The following is a 22,322-nucleotide window of genomic DNA, read 5'->3' as shown; positions in this document are numbered from 1 at the left end:
CTGGCCTCCGCCTCCTTTGTTTTGGGGTTTTTTTTTTTGGGGATGGGGGGAGGTCTCGGTGCCATCCCGGGGCTGCTGTGGGTCCTCCCGGCCGCCAGGGGGCGCCGTGGCGCGGTGCGTGCCCGCCCCCGCCGCGCGCGGCGATGGGCGCAGGGCGCTGAGGGCGGCGCGGAGGCCGCGGCCGGGCCGGGCCGTGTGAGGGGAGCGCGGGCGGCACCGCCGGCCCCTTCCCCGTCCCTCCTCGGGCAGCGCTTCCCTGCGGGAACCCCGGGCATGGAGACCGCGGGCCTTCCCACCAAGGAGTTGAGGTGAGTGGTGGGCGCGGAGGGGCGCGAGGCGCCGGCCTGAGGGCGGCTCTGGAAAGTGGCCCCAAGCGGTTACGTAAATGGGCGAGAATTAGCGAAACTTGTGTGTGTGCTTATTAGAGGGGAGTTAAACAAATCGGCGGTTTTGCGCAGTCACATGAAACAGAGGATAAAAGCTGATTTTCTGGTACTAGAGTGGTTCAGGGAGGCTTATGGGGCATTTTCTGGGTGCTTGGGACTTCCCGGAGCTCTGTTAATGTGTAATGAGGGCACGAGCATCTGCACTGCTGTAATGGACCGGGTGTCTCGAACTTGTCACTTTTTGTGAGGGAGAAGAAGCTTGAGTGAACACTGAGCTGCTGCTTTTACGGTGTTTTTACAGTGTGTCTTCACTCCGTGGCGGTGTCCTGTGTGGGCTCGGTTCCCTACAGAAACCTGCTTAGATGGGATTTGGGTAACAGCCTGTGACAGGAAGATTTAAAAAAAAAACAAACCGACAAGCTGAAATATCGGAGCTCAAATATCTCAAAAAATCCTCTGAAGGCTTTATTATGAGCACTGTGACCCTGAGAAATTCTCTGCTATTGAGTCATTTGAGGATTAGCAGCGGTGATGCTAAATAATGACTCCAGCAGGTTGCTTGTATTTAGGACGGAGTTTGTTGGTTTCTTCCCCTGAGATCTGTGTTTTTATCAGTACTGTGGTCACTGGGCACCTTGAGGAATTGAATTTCTGTCAGTAATGACTGATGGCTTCAACATTATTTCAGTTTTGTTGAATCGGGTAATTGTCTTACAAAATTAGTAAGTGGAGAGTGTTCCCAAGTGATACATCTCTGCTGGCAGAATTAGATCTGCAGCCTACCTACATTTTTTTCCCTAGAAATTTGTTTTGGAGTAGCTTTTGGGTGACTTCAGTGTAGTCTTACAAAGATACACTATTAGCGAGGGAAATTATGGCCCATTGTAATCTTTTATGCAAAGTTGTTTTCCAGCTTTTCCACATACATTGTACGTCACCTTGAGCAGGCAGTTGACTGTGGGATAAAAACACAGCCTTAATAATGGGTGCATTGGTGGGATTCACTAATTATCAATGTTTATAAGGTCATTATAGAACCCTAAGATGGATGGAAAATTATTATTTTTTAAGCCTGTCATGTAACAAGACTGACAGTAAAGTGAATCTCTTTTTAGAAGCTCTGGTACTGAAATTACCATTTTGTAAAGAAACAACAGATGAGAGCAATGATGTGAATGTTGAGAGGAGCAGTGGCTTTGCTTGGTTCTGATCAGAACTTTGAATATTTGGGAGCTGGAGATTACATTTCTCCATGCCTACAGACAGGCACATGATCGATTCAAATCAACAATAAATTCTTTTCAACCTTGAGCTCGCCGAATTAACCACATTAAATCTATTATGAAAAAAACAATTCACTGTGTGTGGTAGGATGTGATTGCGGCTTTTGTAACAACCCAGCGAGTGTGGTGGCAACGCCACAGGGTTTTTTTTTCCCGGCATTGCTGCACCTACATTCATCCTTTAGTGTTGGAAGCAATGCTGAATTCCGCAGCATCTGCAAGACCCTTCTCAATCTCTCGATTTTAATGGGCCGATCCTTCAGGGCATAGCTCAAACTGGGAGCCGATGGCGTTGCTGGGCGGCGAGGATGCCTTGCAGCCCTGCGAGGGGCTCTCCCTGAACGATCTGGAGAGCCTGCCCAGCGTGCGCAGCCGCTCCGCCAGCATCAGCAGCACCGGCTCCAGCGGCCGCCTGCAGCTCCGGCACAGGGTGGCCCAGCTGATGGCGTGCGTGGAGGACATCAGCTCCGACGACGAGATCCACGAGGAAGTGTCTCGCACCCTGGATGAAGCTTTCCTCATCTGGGGGAAAAAGCTCAAGGATAAGTGGCAAGAATTCAGGTTTTGCCCCCTCCGCTTGGTTGTTTTTGTGGTGGCGTAGGGGCTGGCAGATAGATTTGTGATTGATGGAAAGTGATAGAAATTCCGTGGGGAAATTAGAGTTGTTGCCTGTCCAGAATTCAATTTCAGCATTGGTTTTGTGTGGTTTCTGTTTGTTTTTAGACTACACTTAGTTACCTGGAATGTGGGCACAGCTTCTCCCCCTCCCGATGTCACGAGTTTACTTCAGCTCAACTCGCAGGGCTCCACCACGGATATGTACGTTATAGGGTGAGTGATATTAGAGAACTTGCTCTGGGAGTTTATTGCAAAACTGCTGGGTCCCAGCATGGTCTGTTTTGGGAGGACTGTGTGATGGGAATCGCTGCCTGGGAGATATTTTAGCACTTGCTACCAGAAGGTGAAGACTGACTTAGTCTAACCAACAGAGGACTGACAGCACAGAGATGATTTATAGCAGTTAGCTGCTGCTGTGTGGTGACAGAATGCAGAATATCTTTTTTCTTAACACACAAAAAGCTTGGACTGCTGTTTTCTTTGTTAGCATGTTCATTTTGATATGAAAGTTACTGGAAATTCAGCATGTTTTAAGGGAATTAGTGCAAGCTTGTTAGGCACAATCTGCCACTGTGTTGTCCAAAGTATGTTGAAATTCTGAAGTCCTGACAGTAAGGTTATATGTTATAACACATCTTGAGTCTGGCATTGTCTTAAACTCTATCTTCAGGTATATATAACCTCCTTTAATTTTGTTTTCCTCAGTGTCAGATGTGTTAGATCTGTGTGTGGGTTAAACTGCTTGAATGAGAAACTGAACAGCAAGAAATTTCTAGGGTCTGTGTTCTGCAAAGTTCCTATGAATTCTGTCCAAACCAACTAGTGCAATGTGAGTAATTGTGATGTATTCAGCTTACAGGAGGTGAATTCAAAAATCACGAATTTTCTGTCTGACTTGGCGTTTGATGATCCATGGAGCATTTTTTTCATGACTGTCTTGTCTCCCTTGGGATACATGAAGGTAATTATTTACATTTCTCTGAAGTGTCACAGCACTGAAGGAAAATGTCTGTATTTTTTCCTCAGATTATCCATAAAAGATAAGCTGATAGTGTTTCTGCAGGTGTCTGTCACTTCTATAGGTACACGTATGTTACAGGTGATTCTTCATCCTGTGTTTTCCTGTTTTTCATGTGATGTGAACTCACACTAAACCCCATATTTCCTGTGGCCACAATATCTTTATATCTCTCCCTTGTTTGTAATTTTTTGCTCTGTGCAATATTGGAGAAGTGTATCGTGATGCTTCTAATGTAGTCTTGCACTATAAATATACCAAGCAATGGCAATGATTTTGGTTAAGATTAGTAAGGCTCCTTTATCTTGTTTTGGTTTTTGTTTTTTTGGTTTGTTCTTTTTTTCCAATTTGTTTGCAGGTGAAAATAAATTGCATATGTGTAAAACAGGATTTTAGTGAGTGCATATATTTACTTGAGAACTTAATTTTTGGTGGAAAACCTATAACATTATGTGGGATTTTAAATGATAAGAATTTGGGGTCATATCAGGGACATAAGATCAGCTAAAGTACTGGCTATTTTGGTAATGCCAACAATAAATGTAAGAAGATATCCTGAATTTCTCTAGTAATGAAAAATTAAAAGCCTTTTGGAGTGATTTTCTAAACCAAGCACTGTTTTAGCCTGATCTAGCTGAGGTGATTGCATTATCTGCATGCTAATCGGACTCAGTAGCTGTGCTGTTCTTTTAATTGTAATTAAACAAAACAAAGGACTCATTGGGAATTACAAGAAGAAAAAAACCCGCATTGTTCACTCTGACCTAAGTCATTGCTGATAAAAATTCAAAATCTGGCTGTGGGCTGACATTCAGGCCCTGTGTACACACAGTTAAAAGAATTCCTGCTGGTATGCCTGGCTGATTTTGAATTCTAATTTCTATCTGAGGCAGTTTGGAGCACACTAATGAATGGATGCTGCCACCTAATGGCTTTCAGCAGGACTTGATTAGCTCCAGTAATAAGGGGGAGCTGTCAGGCTGGGTCAGAATCAAACCAGGCAGCAAGGAAAGGTTATCCCAGGACTCAGGCAGGAATTTGGCTGAGCAGGAGAGGAGCAGTTCCCCCTGACGTGTGAGGAGGTTGGGTGTGGAGGGATAGGTGTCACCCTTGGGACATTCTGTCCCCTCAGTAACAGGCTCTGTTTTCAGACTGTTCAAATGGTCACAGTCAATTCCTCCACCATCCACAGGATTGTGTTCTGTGCAATCTCTGCTGGATTTGGCTCCAGGGGCTGGTGGGACTGGTGCTGGTTCCAGCAGGGGAGGGATCAGTGCCTGGTGGTGTTCAGGACCTGAGGATGATCTTGGGAAATGTCTGGGGACTGGCCAGAGGAGAGTGAAATAAAGCAAATAAATAATAAAGGGACTGGAAGATCTTGGTAGCGCATGAATGTAATTATGGAAAGGAGAATGCTGACTACTAAAATATTTATGCATCATTAGTAGTTTCAGTCCATTGTTTCAGTATCTCTTGTGGTATTTTGTTGGGTTCAAGGACAATGAAAACATTAAAATATATTCTGAAGTCATTTAATTGTGTAGATAGGGAGACAAAGAAGGAATTCTGTTTTAAATTTTGGGCTGAATTTTTGTGCTTCTCCAGCAGTTGTACTGTCAATTTTATTCTAATGTAGTCTGTTTCTAAATTAATCTGGCATAAAATTGAACTACAGTTAATGTATTTCAATATCTGTATTTTAAATTGAATCATTCTCATTAAAACAAACACAGTGAATTTTGTGTCTCATGCCAGGAACAATGTAAAGTCCATAAATGTTCAATGAAGGACATATTTATTAGATTTTCCACACACACCCCCCCCAAAAAACCCCAAATCACCAAACCCCATGTCTGATATGTTCTCTAAATGTTTGGTAAATCAGTTTTTACAGGCACTGTAGGCAGGAATTTCTGCTGTTTGCAGCTCATTGTATTTGCAGATGCCTGGAACTGACTGCTGTGCTTTTGAGGCATTTAATGGCATTTAGAATATTTAATGATCTGCTCAAGGGTGCTCCAGTTGGAAGAACTTGCTGCTGGTGGAGGACTTGTAGGTGTGAGTTATAAAGCTTTTAGGTGAAGAGTGAAGGATTTGGTCCTTCATGAGCAGGATTCTTAAAGACACAAACAAGAGGCTGGTGAGGCAGAAGAAAAGTCTTTAAAGAGGTTTGGGCATGTTTTGAGGCCGGCTTCAGATTGAAATATGATGTTAGAACTGCATTAATTAGTGGAGGAATTGATCAGATTTGTTTATAAGGACGTTTTCCACAGCCCTGCAATGAGTCTGCATTTACTGTGTCACAGCATTGAGGCCAGGCTGGTGAGGGAATTGCATGACTTCTGCTGGGGCCTTGTTTGCCTGAAATCTCCTGTGAAGCAAACCCAAGGCACTCCTGGAAGTGACCATTCCTTGTTTTCTGTCTCCCCAGCTCTCCTCAGTCCGCATGCAGGGGTTGCTGCTTCTGATCTTCGTGAAGCACGTGCACCTTCCCTTCATCCGGGACATCCACACCCACTACACCCGCACAGGCCTCTACGGCTACTGGGTAAGGACTGCCTGGCTGTGCCCAGCTGCTTGCTGAAGGTGCTTTGTGCCTCTCCACGGGTCCATGCTGGGACAGAGGAGATGGGGGTTAATTAAAAATTAATCACCTGACAAGCAGACTCATTTGTTTGAACCTGGTGTGCAGCACAGACCGTAATTTCAGATTTCAGTTTATTCGCTGATACGCAGCAAGTTGTGTAGGGAGAAATTGTGCTGCTTTAAATCTTGATTTCAAAAGTCACGGGTGGTGTTAGTTCCATTTGCAGGCATTGACTGCAGTTTCAGGGAATGTTGTTCATCTTCCACGCCAGGGGAACAAGGGAGGAGTCAGCATCCGCATGTCCCTCTTCGGGCACACGATCTGCTTCATGAACTGCCACCTGCCGGCTCACATGGAGAACACAGAGCAGCGCCTGGATGACTTCGAGAAAATCCTGGAAATGCAGTTTGAAGGAGAGGATATTCCAAGTCCCTTTGATCATGAGTGAGTTGTTCACTCAGTTCTGTGTTGTTTTTATCCATTATAGGGTGAACTCTTGCACTGAAGAGTTTTGGGTTTGGATTTTTCATCCATCATTTTTATTTTAAATGCCCCTTCAGCCCTGACCCTGAAGCACTGGGAGGAAAAGATAACCTGAACGACAGATGTCTGTTTTACAAGACTATTTTCTTCCAATCTCTAATTGCATTAATTTGTTAGCATATAGACTGCATGTCATGCAGGAAAGCTTTAGAAATTAAAGCCTGTTTATACCAAAAATCCTTTTGGTTGCTGTTAAACATTCAGAGATGTAAGACCCAGGAGAAGTTAATATTCAGGCAAGCAGCAAGAATGCAAGGGACTTAATTTACTGTTTCAATTACTTCAATTTTGTTTTGTTTAGCAGCAGGTTGTCCCTGTGTAAGCTTATCTATAACTACTTAATGTTTGTATTTAAGCTCTTTGCATTAAGTAATAAAAGTGATTAGAGCACCTAATTAGTGTAATGGCTAATATGCTGTCAAATTCTTCCCTTGAGTTAATAGATTCATATAAATCTTCCTTGTTTGATGCATTTTGGTTTGGTTTTAAGGGTTCTCTTCTGGTTTGGAGATCTCAACTTCCGGATAGCAGATTATGGGATACATTTTGTCAGAGAATCAATCAATAACAAACGTTTCAATCTGCTCTGGGAGAAGGACCAGGTAGGTTGGCTCAGTCTCTTTGGGGGTTTGATTTTGGGTTTAATGCACACAAACACAACGTAGTGGTTAAATTACAGCTTGAGCTGCTAATTTCTGTTAAAGAACACAAACTCAGAGCAGTCATAAGCCTCAGTTAATTGCAAACTTTTTCTGCTTTTGTGCAGTCTCTTACTCATTTACAATGCTCACGTTTGACTGGAGATGTCTTTGAACTTCATGTCTTCTTAGTTGTTCCCCACCTTTATCTCTCCTCTTCTCCCAAGAGTTCTTTTTAAGAGAACCTTATTCTGGATTTTATTTTGGGCAGAATTGCCTCAAAACTTTTAGATGAATCATGCCAAGAGTTCTGGCTATAACAAAGAGGCCCTTCTGAATTTACCTTTCCAATGTTGTACTGACTGCAATGTTGAATTCTTGGAAGATATTTTCCCAATTATCCTTTAAGCTTTAATTTTTTAAACATGATCTTTAAAAGTTACTTTTTATTTCTGCAGTTAAATATGGCCAAAAAAAAGGAACCATTTCTGAAGGAATTCAGAGAGGGTCCTCTGCTGTTTAAGCCCACCTACAAGTTTGACCTGTACTCGGAGGTCTATGACACAAGGTAAAAGATAAAATGAGTTTAGACGTGGAATATGAGAGTGAATGTGGTGCTTGGTTAAATATCACTTCAGTAATCAGCAAACCTGAATTTCCTGAGTGTACTGGGGCTGTTGAGATGTTCTGTTAGGCTTGGATTGATCAAATCTGAATAAATGAATATTTCTGACTGAAGAAGCTGGGGTCTGCTGATTGTATGAGGGAAGTAATGAAACAACCCAGCTGCCTTTTTAGAAAGACCAGATTAACAAAATAAATGAGCACTTGTTTAAGCTGCTTCTGTTTTGTTCTTTCCTACTAAAAGTGCTCATTGGTTGTCAAAAAGGAGCAAAAGAATTATTGTCTGTCATTTTTGCTTCCCTTCTCTGCTTAAGCATTTAATTTGTATTTGTCTTTATTGATTATTTTAAGTTGAAGATGGAGTATCTTAAATTTCCAAAGTTTTTCTGTGTTATTAAAGTTTGTTAAGTATTAGTCTTACATTTCCACAGAAGGATAAGTTTCTGTCCAAACAGGGTTTTGTACTGATCTTTTTCTTTACTTCCAGAGAACAGAAGTCCCTGTTTTGGTTTAAGTAAGAAGAGAACTTTCTGAATTTTGTAGTTTTTTTAATATTTCAGAATCAAAACAAGGCTCCATCTGAGCTTTTGCTTTGATTTTTGTGAAATATTTGAAAATCAGATGGCAGCTGATTTTCTTTAGGGATTTTCTTAACCTGTCTCAAAGCTGCAATGTTATCTACTCTGCTGTTGCACTTAATATTGGAAATTTATCCATGTGGACCCAAAGACATTTTGCTTCCTAATTGAATATAACGAGATCTAATGGGACCAGCAATAAATTCATCTAACAAAAAAGACTTAAGATAATCCAAACCTGGACATTTTACAAATTTTTCATGGCCTGGTTGTCTGTATTGGCTGATTTAGAAGAACAAAAGGTGTGGTTACACATTCTGTGTGCACCCTGCTGCTGTTCAAGCTCAGATGGGGATGACTAGCAGACCTCAAGGCAAAAGTGGCTTTTACTGAAGCCCACAGAATTTTATTTTTGGTACTCCTTTAATGTGAATTCTGAGGGTTGGTTTCCCATCTAATCCCCCATTTTCTCTAAAACAGTGAGTGTTTTACCTTGAGCTGTTATTTTGGTATTTTCCTGCACAGCAGAGCAGACCTCTGGCATCTCCTGAAGATTTCTGTCGGTTTATAGAATTACTGCACTAAGTGGGATAAGGGCCCTTGGTCAGTTCAAATCTTCCCACCTCAGTAAAGGTGGGAAAGGGTAAAACAAAATGATGCTGAATATTGAACTAAATGGCCTTGATTCTGGTTTTTAAAGTTGTTAAACTGACAGTTTTCCTTACACATCCTGCTCTTAACTTTTATAATCCAATCCAGTCCATCCTAATTCCTCCTCCATAGGGTATGATCTTTTCTCCATTTCAATTTGAAGCGATCTACCCATCCAGAGAGTTGCTGTTAAGCCTTCCTCCCACCACAGAGAGAACCACAGAGGGCTCATGTCTTCTGCTGTAATTGATATGGTATAAAAGGAAACTCTGCCTTGTGATAAGTTTGATCTATAGCACACTTGCAGGCACAACTCCCTTGATTATGGAATTTTGAAAGCCTGTTGTTATGAGGCAGCAGTAGCTGGCAAACCTGAAATGCAGGCTGGTACAATTTAGAGGAACTTCTGAATAAAGCATTGCTGTGGCACCTGTGATTACCGTAAGCTACCCAAGTCTGTCCTGTTTTTTATTGTGAAAAGAAGCTTGCTCTCCAACATTTTGAATAATTTCAGATGTCATTCAGACTCTTCCTAGATATTCCTTATTTTTACGCCCTCATTTCTCAGAATATCTGTACGTTTGGAGCCTGGGGCAGTTGCTGTATTATCTCAATGTTCATGCATATTTTTACAGGGTTTTAGGAGAAAGTATCATTTCCTGTATGAAGCCAACTAACCCACTGAAACGTCCTTCCCCCCTTCATTTTACTCCTCTTTCAGAAAGCCTTGACACTGATCTGTGCTGAATGGAGTTCAAATTAAGGAAATATTAGCTGTAAAACACATTAAACAGAGCTGTAAAATGAAGCTTGGATATGATTGCCTCCTTTTATTAATATGTATCTCACAGACTTTTAGTAGATTTTGCACAGCATTCTTAGCTCTTGGCACTTGTTTCTCTGCTCATTTCACTTTTTACCTTACATTTTTGCAGTGAGAAGAAAAGGAAGCCAGCTTGGACTGATAGAATTCTGTGGAAAGTGAAAAATACCTGTGAGGTTGCATCAAAAGAAGACGAATTCCCTGAAGAAGAGAACCTAATTTCTGTTAATCTGAGTAACTATCTCAGTCACATGAGCTATGGCATCAGTGATCACAAACCTGTCACAGGAACTTTCAAGCTTGAGGTGTGCTGTCCCAGTTATGTTAAGAAAAAGTTTGTTTTACTCAGTGTTGCCTTACAGCAGCTGATTTCCTGAGCCATAATTCTGTTTCATTGTGATCATAGTGAAGGCAGCAAATTGACTTCCAGTCAGTTAAAGAGTCCCACAGGTGGCAACTGTGGCAGAGAATAACTTGAAAAGAATAACTGAAAGGACGACAGGCTTGAGTGAGTTTAAACTCTGTTTTTCTGTGCAGATGAAGCCTCTTGTCTCAGAGCCCTTGGTCACGCTGCAGGCTGAGGGTGAGTGGAGCGCAGAGCACGATGTTCTCATCCGCTACTCGGCCGTGCAGGAGTTCCCCAGCAGTGCCTGGGACTGGATCGGGCTCTTCCAGGTAACGTCACCTCATGTGGCTCTTCAGCAGAGATGGGACTGGGACTGCAGGAGGTCACTGAGAGTTCTACAACACTGATCCTTGCTAGTGCAGAATTCTGAAATATCTGTGTCCTTGATTGCCGTTAGTTTCTGTGTGCTGACAGTTTAGCTCTACAGCGTGTGAGTTCTTCCACACGCTTTGAATTCTCTGCTAAGATAATCTGATTCTTTATCAAAGTAAAATGTTGCAGAAGCTGTGGAAAGGAGTTTCTGCATCAAAAAGAAAGGACAAAAATAAAAGTTGGAAGGGTGAGAGAAAGAGCAGTCCCACCCTCTCAGAAACAAAAGATGTGTGCATGCCCCAAAATATTTTGATCCTAAGAGTGTTTTAATTACTTCAGTGAAACAGTAAACATCTCTCCCAACTTTGTTTTTCATGTAGTATGGTTTTTGTTTCCATCAGGAAGCTGATGGTTTGTGTCTTCCTCTGCAGGTGACTTTCAGGCATGTGAAGGATTATGTTACTTATGCTTGGGTGGAAGATGATGAAATTTCTTCCAACAAAGACAGCAAACAAGTAAGTCAGTTGTATTTCTTTCTAATGCAGTTTCCCATAGAGCAGCATTGGAGGTCTGTTCCATATCCCCTTTCCCTCAGGGGTTCTCTGTCCTCTTCCCAGTTGAAGCTAATTGGGAACAATTTTATTGTTTAAATCCCTCTTCCTAATTCTTCCTATTGAATGTTTTGGCCCCTCTCTAAAAACTGCTGTCTGTTACAAAGCTTTCTAGTAGTGATTACCTAAAGTGATTTAAATCAAAGAAATAAAACTTATTTTGATGCAAATGATAAATATCCAGAGATACCCAAACAAACAGAAGTTGAAATTGGGAGCAGTGGCTCCTGGGACAGAAGCAAACCAAGCTTGTGGATTGCTCTGCTGTTGCCACCAGGAGGCAGCTCTGCTCCCTCTGCTGCTCTGTGGCTTTGTTCCTTCCCTTCCAACCACTCTGGGTCTCTTCTCCCCTGTCACTGAACCAAGCCAGCTTGCTGTCATGGTGGAGGATATTCCTTCTCCTCCCTGATTTAATTTTCAGATGGTTTCCTGAGTTATTTCTGTCCCCATCCGTTTTAGCTGACGTTTTAAAACGTGCTTATAAATAGCAAATACTGATTTTGATGGTGACCTGAATGGCTTTTTTGTAAACTTCTTTTTCTGTGGAAATTGCTCATTGCCTGTTCTTATTCTTGCCAGGTTTACATGAGTGCTTCAGAAATACCTAAGACAGGAGGAGAATTTTTGCTTTGTTATTATAGCAATAACTTGCAGTCAATAGTTGGCATCAGTGAACCTTTTCAGGTAACATATTAGGAAGCACTGATTAATGTAATTTTTTATTACTTCTTTTGTTTTTATATGCATTTAAACACAGCTGTGTTAATCCTTGGGAAGGTGGCAGCAGAAGGGATTTTAAAAAGGATATGTCCTGGCTAAAAAGAATTTGCTAATGTGCTGAAAGACTCTGAGGAGTAACTGTTACAGCATCACACAGCAGTGAAACAAGACAAGTTTCTCTCCCTCATTGTTCGCTTTTGGAACTTCAGGCTCCCTGTTAGATCCCCACTTTCTGTAAAGATGACAAATCAAGTGCTGCCAGAATTCTGGCAGATTGTCAGTGAGCTCTTTGTGCTCCGTTCTGGGATTTGCACCCAAGTGTTTCCTGTAAATTGTCTCTTGAATTTGGGAAGGATGGGACAGCTGGACTCAAGTTATTTGATTAACAGGCTCTGTTTAATGCCTTAACCTGCCCAAGCCAGATGAACTGACCGAGCATTGCTGCTTCTACACAAGCACTGTTTTTTCCAGAATAATTTTGTTTGTGTGTAATTTTCCATGCAGTCATGGCTGTGCTCATGTGCTGGGGAATCACTGAAATAGGTATTCTTCATTGTTGGTGATGAGGATGAAAGGATTTTAGAAAACTCTGAAACCTCAGTGCCTTGGGGGATATAATAATGAAAGTTCCTGGGCTGGCTGGTATCTCATTCCTATTTTATACTATTGTAAATTTTTTTAGGTATTCTATTCCTATTTTTCTCTGTATGGGTGAGAAACATGGCAGAGTGGAGTATTTGAGTTGTCTCTGAGCTCAGTATCTATCAGATTCTGCAGGATCTGTTGCCTTTCTTCTTGCATGACATTTAATGTTTTGATATCACTATAGTGGATTTTTACTAGATTTTTTTTAATCTCAATTTTTAGCAAGCATGACACACTTCTTTATATAATGGTATGGCTAATACAGAGCAACACAGTGCTCCTGAATTGTTAATTTGATTTTTATCCTGTTTTTCTCCTAGATTCAGCGTAGCCAAACTCCAATAGAAAAGGATCTGTCAGAGGAAGAGAGCAGTTGGCTGCAGAATGCTGCCAATCCACAATCAGGTGGTAATCCTGAAAAAAGAAAGGGCATTTAATGGTCCTGGTTCAGCAGTCAGATGATTCTTTATGTCGTAGTGATTGTAAGCTTTGCTCTTAGAAGATGGAGTGAGACAGGTAGGATTGTTCAGAAACTTTGGAAGCTCATAGAAGATAATTTATTGTGGAAATGGATATTTTTATTCTGGGGAGAGTAACTCTCTTGCACTGGATGAGAACTGTAAAATAGCACTTAAGCAATGCTGTATGTTTTAAGGTGATAGACATTTCTAATGCAATGATTTAACCTAAGGAAGTTGCAATGTTTAATAGGTTTTTAGGCTTGTTCCTTTTTTTGTAGAGGATGTTTTATTTACGATGCAATATTTACTATGCTGTAACCATTTAATAATTGATTTCCAAATTTTGAGTTTAAATGAAGATATTTAAAAATTATTTATTAGATACAGCTAGTTAGCTTGTTTTGAAATTTTATTTGACTTTCAAATGTAAGCTAATTACCTTTTGGGAAACACCAATGACAGCAGGTCACACCTGCTGACACAAAAAGCAAAATCTTTGGAGTGTGTAAAGTTTCCTTTGGTAGATCCTTCTCTTCATGCCTTACTGAGAACTCTTTGTAGGGTTTTCCATTTCTGATTCTTCCAAATTGAAATACATTTATCAAAATGCACTATTCCTGATTTTTTAAATTCTTCTTTGATAAAACAATTAAGTAATTTGCTTATTGCCTTTCTCCCCCTCATTAAAAATTATAAAATAATCCCATTTTTATACCAATCCCTGGCTTGGAGTGAGCCAGGATCCCACAACTTCTGAAGGAAATTGCAGAAGGTGAGAAATGTTTTAGCATAGATGAGCAACCCATGGTTGATGATTTGGCATAATCTTTAAAAACTGTAAATCTCCTCAATTTATAGCAATCAGTCTGCAAACTTTCTATTCTTCTAGAGGTGCTCAGACCTTTCTGTATCCTGTGCACTTGAGGGTGGAGATGGAATAAGAAATTTCCTGTACCTTTAGGAACCTGAAAGGTAGTTAGCTTCTGGAAGGGTCTTGTTTCTTAATGAGGAAATGGAGATCTTTGGAAAGGGTAGGAAAGGGCACCAACATTCCACAGAATCTCAGACTGCAGTGCTGGGACAGAGCACTTTGAGTCTCCCATGTTCTGTATCCACAGCTCCCTCCCAGGGTGGTGAGCAGAGTTAGTCACTCCTCTGGCACAGGGACAGAAAAGAGCAGGGGGTGTTGGGATGTTCATGCTGGAATTCTGCTTCAGAACTGAGTGGATTCCTTTTTGCCCTTTTTCTCAAAGCCTTATTTTTTTTTTCAGGGTTGTTTTGAGATAGAAAGTGAACAGCTTGATAGGATATTTGTTTTACTTTTATCATTGACTGTGTAAAATCCTTTGAGGTCCAGGTGTCTTTGTGTCCTGTGGAAGCTCTGACATAGGTTTCTGGTTAGGTAGTTGCAGTGGGCTTTAGGAACACTTGGCCTCTGTAGGTTTTAGTTGCATCTCAGCTTGATGCTTGGTGTTGGGAACTGTTCCCAGTTGTGAGTAGTGAGGGCAGTTTCAGAGGATACTGTGTTCATTGCATGGATTAACACTGCCTTGAGGTTTACAGTTTGTACATTCCTGTTACACTTTGGAACCATATTAGAAACAGTCTTCCCATTTCTACTGGTCTCCCAAGAATTTGTTTTGCACTGAATCTTTCAGCTATGTGACTTCTGATGGCAATTAGGGCATCAGACAAATCCCTGCCTTGAACTGCGGTACCTTCTGCAGTTCCTGAGCTGTGCTCTGTCTCTGTTTCATGGTGTAACTCTCTGACCATTCTCCATGCAAGGAGATTCTGTGGGGAGCCCGAAGAACAGTGAGCTTTGAATTCCAGACCACAGCTGGCGATTCACTGTGGACCAAGATGCAGTTTCTTCTAAGCAGGGTGCACCTGCTGGGCAGGAGCAGCTCAGAGGGAGCCTCTTTGCAGGGGCAAGACACTCGAGATGCTTCGTGTGTGTGGGAGCTGAGAACAACCCTCTGTCACTGCACACAGAGGCTGCATTTTGTGAACTGATCCTTTGAACCACGAGACTTCCCGGAAAATGCCCCCAGCAGCTGGGATTGGGACTGCTTGTGTGTAAGGAGGATGCTGCACAGAACTCTGCACTTCTCTCTTCAGTATTATGCACACAGAGGCACTTTTGTTTACTACTGTTACCTATGGTAGCTTTTCAAACTATTCCATGACCTATAATGATGCAATTTCTGATGAAATTTATCTTTTCTTAAAACACCTTTAATTGGATGTTATAATCACTGGAAATGTTTTTATACTCATGTTTTTCTTTTCATGTACCTCTAAAATAAATCCTGGCAGTGAAGTGTTGTGCACGGCCCCTGTTAATTTGAGAAGGAACAGACTGGTTTGGGTGGGAGGATTGATTTGTAACCTTTCTGCAATGAACTTGTTTTGGTCATGTTTAATGCACAGACACTGATTTCCTTTTAGAAGGAAATCAGTAACAACCTATGGTTGGGCTTGGGCTGTGAAAGAAGAGCAAGGACAAATGCTGATTTTCCTTTGGACAAAGAAGATTCATCTTGTTTTTTCCCTACTTCAATGAATCCAGTGTTAAATGCTCTTGTGGTTTTGCATTTTCTGTCCCTCTTCCCCATTGAGGTTTTGACATTTTCCTTGTAAAACTGCCCAGACCACTTGACATTGTTTCTTAACTTTTGAGAACAAGTTCTTCTAATTTCACTTTTTCACAGTGAATTTTTCATGGTGTGATTTGAGGTGTCTCTTTTGCCTTTATGAAAGATCTCCTAAGTTATGCTTTATATTTTAAATTTTGTATATTTTACTAAAAATTTGCACTTGATTTCCATCTAAGGATAACTTTAATTTTCAAATGGGAACTATATATCCCAAGGAATGTTGTCCAGTCTAGTCTCATTTAACTCCCATACATTTCTGATTGCTGGCTAACCTCAGGATGTGCAGTGTATCATTGCACACAGATAGTACAGCTCTGTGTAAACAGGAAATATTTCTAAGATGTCTTGCGTGTTTGTGAGACCCTAAAAATACGTTTTGATAAAGACCATTGTTTCTACTACCACTGCTTCCTTCTCTGCTCTTGGACACTGAGTGACACTCAGATGAACTTGTCTGAATTAATATACTGCAGTGGAAAGGCCAGTTGAACAAAGCTGGAATTAGGTTTTCCTTGAGAGAGGAAATTATACTTTTTTTGAGAGCTCTGTGTTGCTAACAGGAAACTTCCTGTGGCCCTTTCTGCCCCTGGATTTAGGGATGGCTGTTTGAATGTGACTGACATGAAGTAATTTCTATTTAATACACAATACAATTTCTATTTAATACAATAATTTAATAATTTCTATTTAATATTTAAGTATATTAATACTATTTAATAGTATTAATATTTAATACTATTAAATCTAATAGTTAGTCTGGAAAATGATCTGCTCAGGATCTGCCCTGAACTTGTTTAATTGCTTCAGTTTGAGGAACATGACAGATCTGTGTTTGTACATCCCACCTCCCTCAATTACAGTAGAATTTTCATCTTCCACTTACAGGGTCTCTGCAATTAAAAAGAACATTGTGCAGCCTAGGAAGCAGCAAGAGAAATCTGTGTGGGAACAGCTGAGCACAGGTTGAGAGAATCACTGGAGTCAGACAGGGAAATTTGAGATCTGGGAATGCAAACTGCCAAGAGGAGATGCAGAGGTACAGGAAAGATTCAGAAAAGATGAATATAGGCATCACAAAAGGATGAAAAACAGAACAGCAAATGTTTTAACCTGCTAACCATGCTTAGAAAGTGGCAGTTCTCAAGTACAGACATCACCTCTGGTATGGAATGTTTCAGCATCAGTTGTCAAATTCTAATTGCAGTGTAACTCTATGGTTTTACAGCTCAGACTCATCAGAGACCACACTATGCTCCTCTGTGCCCTTTTTTATTTTGTTCTTTTAATTTTTTTTCTCCAGCTTGTTTCTGCTGTCTTAACCTTTTTGTTTCCTCTTGCCATTGACTTGTAGTCCATTTTCAGAAGGTTTTTTTGCACATAATTCTGGTATCTGCATCACAGGAGCCATTCCACTAACACCGTTTTGGTGTTCTGACCTTTGTGATTTCTCTCCATAAAAAGGAGAGATAAATTAGGCTGGATATTGCTCCTTGTTGCTGAGAATAGGGTGGGTTTGTTTGGGGAAGTGACAATGTTGGGTTTTTAAATGTGATAAAATCTACTTTTTTTAGTAGAACTCTGTATTGGGAAGTAAGTGCTCAAGGAAACAATTGTTGGACTGGAACAATCTTGTGTGTAACAGCTAAGGAAGCATAAGAATAATTCCAGATACGAAACACAGAATAGCCACAGGCCCTTTCTTTGCAGTTGCTGTGTTACCTGTATCTGCTCTGGAGTGGCCAGTGCTTGTTGATCTTTATTAATTAATCTTGTTAATGCTTTCTTGGCAAGCATCGAGTTGGTTTGTAGCAGAGTTGAAAATTCAAATTTGGCTCTTCCAAGAAGACAGAAGGGATTCTCTCTTCAGCAAATCTTAAAATACCTGAAATTTAGACTGATTTTTTTTCCCCCAGTCACAGGCAGGATATCTGATTCCTTTTTTTGGAAGTGATAGGTCTGGCCACTCCATTAATGGATGGCATGATCATTGTAAAGCTCTGTAATTGCACTTAACCCAGCATTCACCAGATTATTTTGCTCCTATTTGTAGGAATTTTCATGCAGTAACGTGCCAATTAATTTCCTTTGCCGTGATTAGTTAGCTACTCAAGGACTCAATTAATAATGATTCCATTCTGCAGCAGTTTGCAGAACTTCCTGTAGTTACCATGGGAGCAATCAGGGTTTTCTACTGCTTGCTCTTGGAGGCAAAGATGAGGGATTTTTTCTGCATAAAATCTCTTGGTAGATTTTTGAAGTCCACCATGGGATTGTTTCGTGCCAACACCTCTGAAACAGCATCCGCAGCGACCTGACTTTTCTGAGCCCGGTGGGACAGAAATGGAACAGCAACAAAGTTGGAGGCAACAAACACAAACATAAATTTAGGCTTCTTGGAACTGTCGTGGCACATTGGAACGAGTGGAAAGCAGTCCTGGACTTCATTGTTTCAGCTCACACCTAACACTTGGTATAAATACAGGGGTTCATCTTTTCCTCTCACAACAGGGCTTCGAACCAAAGACCACTTAGTCAAGGTTGGCTGCTGCACACTGAAATCAGAACTATCCATAAAGAATAGAGGGATTTTCTGGCATTCCCTGGGAAAATGGAACTGCAGATTGAACGTATTCCTACAGGAGAAATCATCCTTGTGGTCGGCCACAAGGCAGAGTGCAGGACTGTAAGCCTGGCTTTTACTGTTCCCTGTCCCCTCTGGTACTGTTGGTTGCACAAAAACCAACTTAGATCTGAACTGAGCAACTCCAGGGCAAGAATGGAAGGGTTTGCAAGGCTGGTTGGTCATTGGAGGGACTGGAGCTGTGTTGTGAACAGTTTTTTTTCTCTCTGGGATGGAATTAGTAGCAGTGGAGTGAGTGGGAGTTTAGAAAATCGTTAACATTTTTTTCCTGTAGAAATACTGCTGTGAACCAAAGCTGGTGTTTGGCCTGGCTGTATGAATTCTGTCAGAATTCTGGGAGCACTTTCAGACTGCAGAGGAAGGGAAAGAGCTTTGAAACAGTTACTTGGTTTTTCTTGTGTTGATTGTGCTGTCATGGGGTTCATGGCCTGAATGGAAAGGTTCACATATGGAAAATTCAGTGGTACAGACACATATTAACAAACTTATAAATATCTCAACGAACTGACTATTCTGTTAACTTGGGACTTTATTGACTTATGTTCAGGGATTGTATGTAAGCAAGTGCAAATCCATGAGCTGATCTTTTCTGCATTGACACAAACAGTTGAGTAGAACAGTACTTTTCTAAGAATAATGTTAGTTTTCCTAGAATGAATGGCTGCTCTGCCTGTTTTGCTTCAGAATATTTTCTGCAATAAATCTGCATTTGTATATTTTTAAATTATACAATCTAAAGAAAAGGATTATACAGTCTAAAGAAAAGGAACCATGTAAAATATAAAATGTTTGGAAGTACCTAAATGCAACTGAAAAAATATTTAAAACCTGTTTAAAAGATCTTCACCTCTGGTAGAGCCATCTTGTACTGAAGTGCACATCTGTGCACGTTGCTGCTGTTTCCTAGCATTGTCTTTCTAGTGACTAATCTGAAACTCCATCTGAAAATGAGCTGAGACATTTACTGTGTGGTTACACAATTGTCAGGTAGAGTCATCTTACTTCAGAAAAAACGGAGAGCTCCCTCTGCCTTGTTGGGAGAGGAGGCAGTGGCAATTCTGGTGTTCTTTGGTTTGCTGGACTCTTACTGACTTATTTGTAGTGATAGTAGGGAACACTGGCAGGACTGAATTGTTCCCGGGGAAAATGTTCATTTAAACTTTAGCATGTGTCAGGGTCCTGGGAAAGACATCAAACAGAGAAAATTTATCGGTTCAACTTTCTAAAAAGTTTTAAGCACTTATGAAATGGTAACTTGCTATTCTGAAAACCGTCAAGCAGTGTTGGTGCTGCATGAATGGCCAGAGAAGGGGTGGTTTTAGAGAAACTTTAGGATACTTCAAACTGCTGCAGGAGAGGCAAGAGCAGAGCTTTACTGAGCAGAGCTCAGAAGGATTCAGGCTGTTGGAGTTCAATGTGCAGAATTTCCTGTGGATCCTGACGACACCGCCTCGGGTATTTCACACCTGTGTGGGATGAACCAACCTGCTGCTCACCGAGCTCGGTGCAATCACTCCAGCGCCAACTTCACCCTGCGTCCTTCCCACGAACGTGCACTTCTGATGACTCGCACAGCCAGGAGGGGCCGGTAGAATTACCATCAGCGTTCCAGCTTTATCTTATCCGTCTGCAGCAGACAGGTGCGTCTGCCCTTGGAGGCAGCAGCTCGGTGCAGAAGCTGCTCGGGCGGATGCTGCAGCCGCGGACCGTGTAAGCAGCGCGGGGGCGAGGCGGGTCCGGTGCAGGTGAGGGCGGAGCGCGGCCCGCAGCCCGCATGCCCGGCGCTCGGACATGCTCACTAGCGGCGCGGCGCGGGCTCCCGCGGGCAGTCAGCGCCGAGGCGCTCCCGGAGCCGCCGCAGGGCCCCGAGCAGCGCGTCCCGGGGCGCCCAGCGCAGGTGAGCGGGGCCGGGGGGGCCGAGCCGGCGGTCGGTGAGAGCGGGGCCGCCTCCTGCCCGCCCGGCGGCACCGGCGCTCCCCGGCGCTCGGGCACATGGCCGCGGGGGCAGCGGGGGCGGCCGTTCTCCCGCAGCCGCCGACCTTCCCGGAAACTCGAAACATTCTCCGCGGAAGGAACAAATGAGCGGGGTAGAGCAGCCGGCATCCCGGCGGCGGCGCGGCACGGCTCGGGCTGCCCGGGGCTGTCGCTCGCTCCCTCCTGGCGGGCGGTCCCCCCGGTCCGTGCCGCGCTCCGGTTAACGCCGCCCTGCGCGCATCCCTGCCCGGCGCGGGGCCAGCGCTGCCCGCGGGGAGCCCGAGCGGAGCCGCAGCCGGGCTGGGTGTGGCGGGGCTGCTCCCGGCTCGGACGTGGCCGTGACACGGCCGGGGCTCCGGGCGGCTCGGCTTTGCCCTTGTCAAGACAGGCTTCCTGTACATCCCGAACTTGCGTTACAGCTCCGAGCGCTGCTGGGTGTGATCCGCGCTGCCGGGTGTGATCCGCCCTGCTGGCGCTCACTTTGGAGGAATTGCGCCTTCTTTGCCAGTGCACAGGTGCCTCAAAGCACCTCATGGAGAGAGCTCGGTGTATTTAGCCCTCTCACAGGTGGAGATGGTCAAACTCCTTAACTTCTCCAGTTTAGACCACACGTCTGTGTCTCCCCTGAGACTCAGGGGTCCCCATCTCCAGTGCTGCTTTCCATGCCAGTTTTTCCCAGTTCTAATATACCTGGAATTAATTACTTTAAGTGACGGTGACTCATGGGAGGAATCTGACTCTGCTTGAATGAGCAACTCATTCTAGTAACTTGAAATTTCCAAGTAAGCTGGCTTGAGCTGCATTCTTGTCGTTGGGAGGAGGAAAAGTGATTCTGAGATACAATACAGAGATTATTCTGGTATTTAATCTCTCTCTGACAGTTGCTTGGGGCGGAAGGCTCCTCCGGAACTACTTGTGGATGGCAGCTGCTTAGTTTTTAAAAGTGACAGATGAGAAAATTTGCTTGATTGGTGGGACAGGCCATGAAAACAGAACCACATCTTAGGGTACTTGGGGAAAAAAGGCATTTTTCTTTCATCTGTTTTGGAGTAGTAGACAATTGCCAGTTGTCAGCATCTTTTCAAATCTCTTAGAAACTGCCTAAGGCTTATGGAACTGATGAGTTCTTAATTTTCGCAGTAGGCCCTGATATGGCAGCCAGTGTCATAACACTTCAGGGGTTTCAGTTTTGATGGTGGATATATCCTGTGTTTTAGGGAGGGGCTGTGTAAATAGGAATTTTGTGTTCTGCCTGGCAGGGACCAATGGAGTGGTACACTGAACACATGCTGTCCTAATTTATCATGGTATAAAGGATAGATTTATTTTTGAAGTGAAAAAAAAGGTGTGAATCATAACACACTAAGGAGTGAGAGATCCCATGTGAGTCAGGATCCACAGTGTGTAATTTCTGTTCTCTTCTGCATAATTAATAGTGAAGAAACTTGTGATTTACAGTACATTGTCAGGATTTATAATAACTAAGAGAATTTACATAGATCCTGACAAAATGAGTCAAGCCATTTTGATTTTTTTATTTGATCCAACCCCACTGGAGGAAGGCCAGTCAAACACTGGGGGCTAAGAATGCTTTATAACATTAAATATAGTATTTCCTTCTATGAACAAACTCAAACTCTATGGATGCCTTTATGCAAAACTAAGATATCTAGAATTTTTCTGTTTGTAGTGTCATGTTGTTTATTACTGCATTAGGGACCACATGCTTTCTAGGAACTGGACAAACTCCTCCCTGTCCAAAGGAACAGTCTGCTCCAAATGCAGGAAAAATAAACTGCAGCAGCTGCCACAGTCCCAGGGCAGTGTGGAAAATCCAGCTCCCAGTGCCCCTTCCCTTGGCTCTTACCTGGCAGGTGTGAATGGTTCCAGCGTGGAAAAACATTGAGGAGCCCTGGGCTGCAGCACTTTGCCTCCCAGTTCAAAGGACTGATGAGTGAGCACTGTGCTCAGATAACCAGTAGTGCCTTCTGGAGGACAAATGTGTGTTTGGGAGAAGCTGATGTGTTACAGCTGCTGCAGGAAAGGAGGTGGAGTGAACTCAGAGTACAGTGGATTTTCCCCAGGCTGCTCTGTCCCACAGCCCTTTGTAAGAGATGTATGTGAGTGTAACTCGATCACTCGT

At 42.7% G+C, this 22,322-nt stretch overlaps 2 protein-coding genes across 5 annotated transcripts in view; both read left to right on the top strand.

Annotated features, from left to right (window-relative positions):
- The first annotated feature begins 116 nt into the window (after nucleotides 1–116).
- Nucleotides 117–15,227, top strand: INPP5K (inositol polyphosphate-5-phosphatase K). 4 transcript variants are annotated; one of them, XM_063402575.1, is made up of 14 exons: nucleotides 118–308; nucleotides 1,933–2,230; nucleotides 2,393–2,500; nucleotides 3,140–3,248; nucleotides 5,737–5,853; nucleotides 6,164–6,336; nucleotides 6,926–7,037; nucleotides 7,532–7,641; nucleotides 8,185–8,211; nucleotides 9,862–10,054; nucleotides 10,287–10,424; nucleotides 10,899–10,982; nucleotides 11,658–11,762; nucleotides 12,764–15,227. In XM_063402575.1, the coding sequence occupies exons 2-14, from the start codon at nucleotides 1,956–1,958 to the stop codon at nucleotides 12,878–12,880; spliced, it is 1,668 nt and encodes a 555-aa protein (XP_063258645.1). In that variant the 5' UTR covers nucleotides 118–308; nucleotides 1,933–1,955; the 3' UTR covers nucleotides 12,881–15,227. The 4 variants fall into 4 exon arrangements, with proteins under 4 accessions (XP_063258647.1, XP_063258645.1, XP_063258648.1 ...); XM_063402577.1 differs by lacking the exon at nucleotides 1,933–2,230 and having other exon boundaries at nucleotides 117–308; XM_063402576.1 differs by lacking the exon at nucleotides 8,185–8,211 and having other exon boundaries at nucleotides 119–308.
- Nucleotides 15,228–19,945: 4,718 nt separating this feature from the next.
- Nucleotides 19,946–22,322, top strand: part of MYO1C (myosin IC) — a 52,315-nt gene continuing 49,938 nt past the window's right edge. The window contains exon 1 of the mRNA XM_063402574.1: nucleotides 19,946–20,102. Coding sequence (XP_063258644.1) covers nucleotides 19,980–20,102 — 123 coding nt within the window. The 5' untranslated portion in view covers nucleotides 19,946–19,979. The remainder of the gene's footprint in view (nucleotides 20,103–22,322) is intronic.

Source organism: Prinia subflava, chromosome 8 (assembly GCF_021018805.1).
Source record: "Prinia subflava isolate CZ2003 ecotype Zambia chromosome 8, Cam_Psub_1.2, whole genome shotgun sequence".
Lineage (NCBI taxonomy): Eukaryota > Metazoa > Chordata > Aves > Passeriformes > Cisticolidae > Prinia > Prinia subflava.
This window is presented reverse-complemented; position numbering and strand designations above follow the sequence as displayed.

Bases quoted from the DNA above. Each gene is read 5' to 3' on its own strand.
- INPP5K (XM_063402575.1), top strand. From the start codon at position 1,956: ATGGCGTTGCTGGGCGGCGAGGATGCCTTGCAGCCCTGCGAGGGGCTC. The intron at 5,854-6,163 runs GTAAGGACTGCC...CTTCCACGCCAG, and splicing joins CAGGCCTCTACGGCTACTGG to GGGAACAAGGGAGGAGTCAG. The intron at 11,763-12,763 runs GTAACATATTAG...TTTTTCTCCTAG, and splicing joins GCATCAGTGAACCTTTTCAG to ATTCAGCGTAGCCAAACTCC.